This window comes from Muscardinus avellanarius (genome assembly GCF_963383645.1).
Source record: "Muscardinus avellanarius genome assembly, chromosome: 2".
NCBI lineage: Eukaryota > Metazoa > Chordata > Mammalia > Rodentia > Gliridae > Muscardinus > Muscardinus avellanarius.
The window spans coordinates 119,520,288-119,524,225 of NC_137787.1; the positions used below are offsets into that span (position 1 = coordinate 119,520,288).

Consider the following 3,938-nt stretch of genomic DNA (forward strand, 5'->3'; position numbering starts at 1 on the left):
TCAATCACTGTTTGTGGCCAGCCTCAGCTACTTAGTGAGACCCTTTGCAACTCAATGAGACCATTTCAAAAAACTAACGAATAAAAAATAGGGCAGGGGGTGTAGCTCAGAGGTAGAATGTCCCTGTGCTCTATCCCCAGTACTGCAAAAAAAAAAAAAAAAAAAAAGGAATGAACTATACACAATAAAATTCTACTCAGCCATAAAGAACAAAATTACATTTGCAGATAAATGGATAAAACTAAAAAATATGCTAGGTAAACTGGGCGTGGTGGTGCATGTTTGTAATCCCAGCATTCGGAATGCTGAGACAGGAGGATCAGGGTTCCCGGGACAGCCTCAGCTACTTAGTGAGGCCTTTTGCAACTAAGTGAGACCCTGTTAAAAATTAGGGCTGGGGTGTAGCTCGAAGGATAAAAGAGGAGAAAGACTGGTAGACCTAGAAGTGGAGGAGGGAGTTGGGGAGGAGAGAAAAGGAACACTTCAAATAATGCTATGTCAGCCGAGCGTGGTGGCACAAGCTTGTAATCCCAGCGCTTGGGAGGCTGAGATAGGAGGATCGCGCAGGTTCGAATCCAGCCTCAGCTACTGAGTGAGGCTCTCAGCAACCTAGTGAGACCCTGTTTCCAAATAAGGTATAAAATAGGTCTGGGAGGATAGCCCGTAAGTAGAAAAGGCCCTGGGTTCCATTCCTAGTACCACCAAAAAACAAAAAACAAATAATGCTATGTCTACATATGAAGGTATCAATCTCACTAACATGTATAGGGAATGAAGAGAGGAGAGCAGGGTGGGATGCAAAGAGAAATACACTAAATGCTGTGTCAAAGTATATTTGTATCACTTTGATTTTTCTTGGGAGGGGGTAGGTACTGGGGATTGAGCACAGCATCATTTGAGCTCTGAACTATCCAGCCCTTTTTTTTCATTTTTCATTTTTGGTGGAACTGGGGATTGAACCCAGAGGCATTCTATTTCCAAGCTACACCCCCAGCCCTACTTTTTTTTTTTTTTTTTTTTTTTTTTGAAACAGGGCCTCACCAAGTTGCAGAAGGCCTCACTAAGTAGCTGAGGCTGGCTACGAACCACGATCCTCCTTTCTTAGCCTCTCAAGTAGTGGGATTACAAGTGTGCACCACCACACCTAGTTTTTCATCTTTATATTTTGAAACAGGTCTCACCTCATTGCTAAAGCTGGCCTTGAACCCGAGATCCTCCTGTGTCAGCCTCCCAAGTACTGAGATTATAGGTATGTGCCACCATGCCCAGCTGCATCACTTTGAGTCTTGCTATGATGTATAATTACAATGCATCAATAATAGTAAAAAGGGTTGGGTGTGGTGCATGCTTATGATCCCAGCTCTTGGGTGTTGGAGACTTGAGGATGAAGGAGGATCGAGGAGGATCACAGTTCAAGGACGCCCAAGCTACTTAGCCCGAGGCCTTTGCAACTTAGTGAGACCCTGTTTCAAAAATAAATAAAATAGCCGGGCGTGGTGGCGCACGCTTGTAAACCCCTGCGCTTGGGAGGCAGAGACAGGAGGATCGCGCAGGTTCGAAGCCAGCCGCGTGCTTTCCAAATAAATTTCCAAATACATTTCCAAATAAAAATGTAAAACTAGGTCTGGAAGTGTAGCCCGGAGGTAGAAGGGCTTCCAGGAACCCCAGTACCACCAAAAATAAATAAATAAATAAATAAATAAATAAATAAATAAATAAATAAGAAAGTAAAAGTAAAAAGAAAAAGAAATTAAATGGGGGCATATATTTGCTATTTTGCTGAATGAGGGCTAAGGACTTGCTGGTGAGACTCAGTGGAGGTCAGAGGTGAAGTGTGCCTGGATGGCTCAAACTGCCACTCATCAGTTTATAAACATGGTTTCAGCAGTGGGTGCTGTACAGAGACCTGTGCTGTCTTCTAGCTGGCCACACGCTCCCACGTCAGGCACTAGGACACAGCCAGCGATCAGTCCGCCTCAGTACGCCTGTAGAGGAAGCAAATCCCACACCTCTATTCAAACTCGTAATTCCAGCGCTTGGGAGGCTGAGACAGGAGGATCGCGCAGGTTCAAAGCCAGCCTCAGCTACTTAGGCTCCCAGCAACTTAGTGAGACCCTGATTCCAAATAAAGTATAAAATAGGTCTGGGAGTACAGCCTGGAGGTAGAAAAGCCCCTGGCTTCCACCCCAGTACCACCAAAAAGGGGAAAAAAAAGTTTAGAAAGCACACAGGCTGCCCACAAAGAATGGTTAGGAAACTTGAAGTGTTTTATTTTGCACTGTTTTCTTAAAAAAAAAAAAAAAGTGGGTATCATTGACTATTTGTATAAATATTCTTTTTGGCAACAGTACTTTTAACTTTCTGTTCAAAACTCCACAACTTCAAGTAGTGAAAGCACCTAACTCCCTCGCTTTTATTTGCTACCGTCCCTTCTCAGACTGATCAGCCGGCTTCTTTTCCAAAGAAGGTTCAAAATCTTTATGAGTCTGTACCAGGACAAACTGGCATACTCTTGGTCAGTGTCCACTTTTTACCAATACTATGTTTCCTAAAGAAAACGAGGGAAATCGGCATACCTGCACCATTCAGAGCAAAGCACAAAATACCATGGAAAAAATAAATACCTGGCGCTCCCGCCACCTCCGCCGCTCGCGGCCCCCCCCCCCCCCCGGCCGCCGGGGACTCGCCGGAGCCTCGCCCGCGCTCCTTGGCCAGGACCCCACGGGGAGGCAACTCTAAGTCAGCGCTCTAGGCGGAGCCCGGGGCCGCTACACGGCCAGGGCGGCGGGCGGCGCGGCGGCCGCGCGGCCCACGCCCTGCCTGAGCTTGCGCCAGCCCAGGTGGTAGATCTCCAGCACGTTGAGCACGAGCGAGGCGCAGGCCACGGCCAGCATGAAGAGGATGAACACGGTCTTCTCGGTGGGCCGCGACACGAAGCAGTCCACCGTGTTGGGGCAGGGCCAGCGGTCGCAGCGGTACAGCGGCTGCAGGCGGAAGCCGTAGAGCAGGTACTGGCCGGCGATGAAGCCCACCTCCAGCAGCGTCTTGAAGATGACGTTGAACACGTAGGTGCGCAGCAGCGCGCCCGCCAGGCGCACGCGCCCGACGTCGTCGCGCAGGCGCGGGCGGGCGTGCGCGTCCCCGGGCTCGCGGGCGCGCGCGGACGGCGGCGGGTCCCTGCGCGGCCGGGCCTCGTCGCGCTGCCGCCGCTTCTCCTCCATGCGCACCAGGTGCAGCACGTGGCCCAGGTAGATGAGCGTGGGCGTGGACACGAAGATGATCTGCAGCGCCCAGAAGCGCGTGTGCGAGATGGGGAAGGCGCGGTCGTAGCACACGTTCTCGCAGCCCGGCTGCTGCGTGTTGCACGTGAAGTCCGACTGCTCGTCGCCCCACACCTCCTCGGCCGCCGCGCCCAGCACCAGGATGCGGAAGATGAACAGCACGGTCAGCCACACCTTGCCGATGACGGTCGAGTGCTCCTGCGCGTTCTCCAGTAGGCGCCCCAGGAAGCTCCAGTCGCCCATTGCTCCAGACGCCTAGCCTGGAAGGGAACACGGGCGTGAGCGCGGCGGCTGCGGAGGGGACCCCGCTTCCCAGCCGGGGCGCCCCACTGGCGCCACCGTCAGCGAGCCGCATCCTCGGCCCAAAACCGGGGAGGTATAAACGTGTCGCTAGGATGTTTCATTACATCCTAGGATAGTCTCGCTAGGATGTTTCATTACGACGCACCAATAAAAGTACGGAAACAAACTTTAAGAATCCGGGCGTGGTGGTGAACATCTTCAGTTCCAGTACTTGGGAGGCCAAAGAGAGGAGGCGTGCAGGTTGGAGGCGAGGCTCAACAATTTACCAAGACGCTGTTTCAAAATAAAAATCAGAAAAGGGCTGGCTGGAGGTGTGGCTCAGATGTAGAATGCCCCCGCTTCAATTTCCAGTAC

General features: G+C 51.4%; 1 protein-coding gene across 1 annotated transcript; it reads right to left on the reverse strand.

Moving 5' to 3' along the window:
• Positions 1-2,768: 2,768 nt before the first annotated feature.
• On the reverse strand, positions 2,769-3,524 carry GJA3 (gap junction protein alpha 3; the record flags this gene model as incomplete). Its single annotated transcript, XM_080689417.1, has 1 exon — positions 2,769-3,524. One exon carries the CDS (start codon positions 3,522-3,524, stop codon positions 2,769-2,771), a length of 756 nt encoding a protein of 251 aa, XP_080545543.1.
• Between the last annotated feature and the right edge of the window lie 414 nt (positions 3,525-3,938).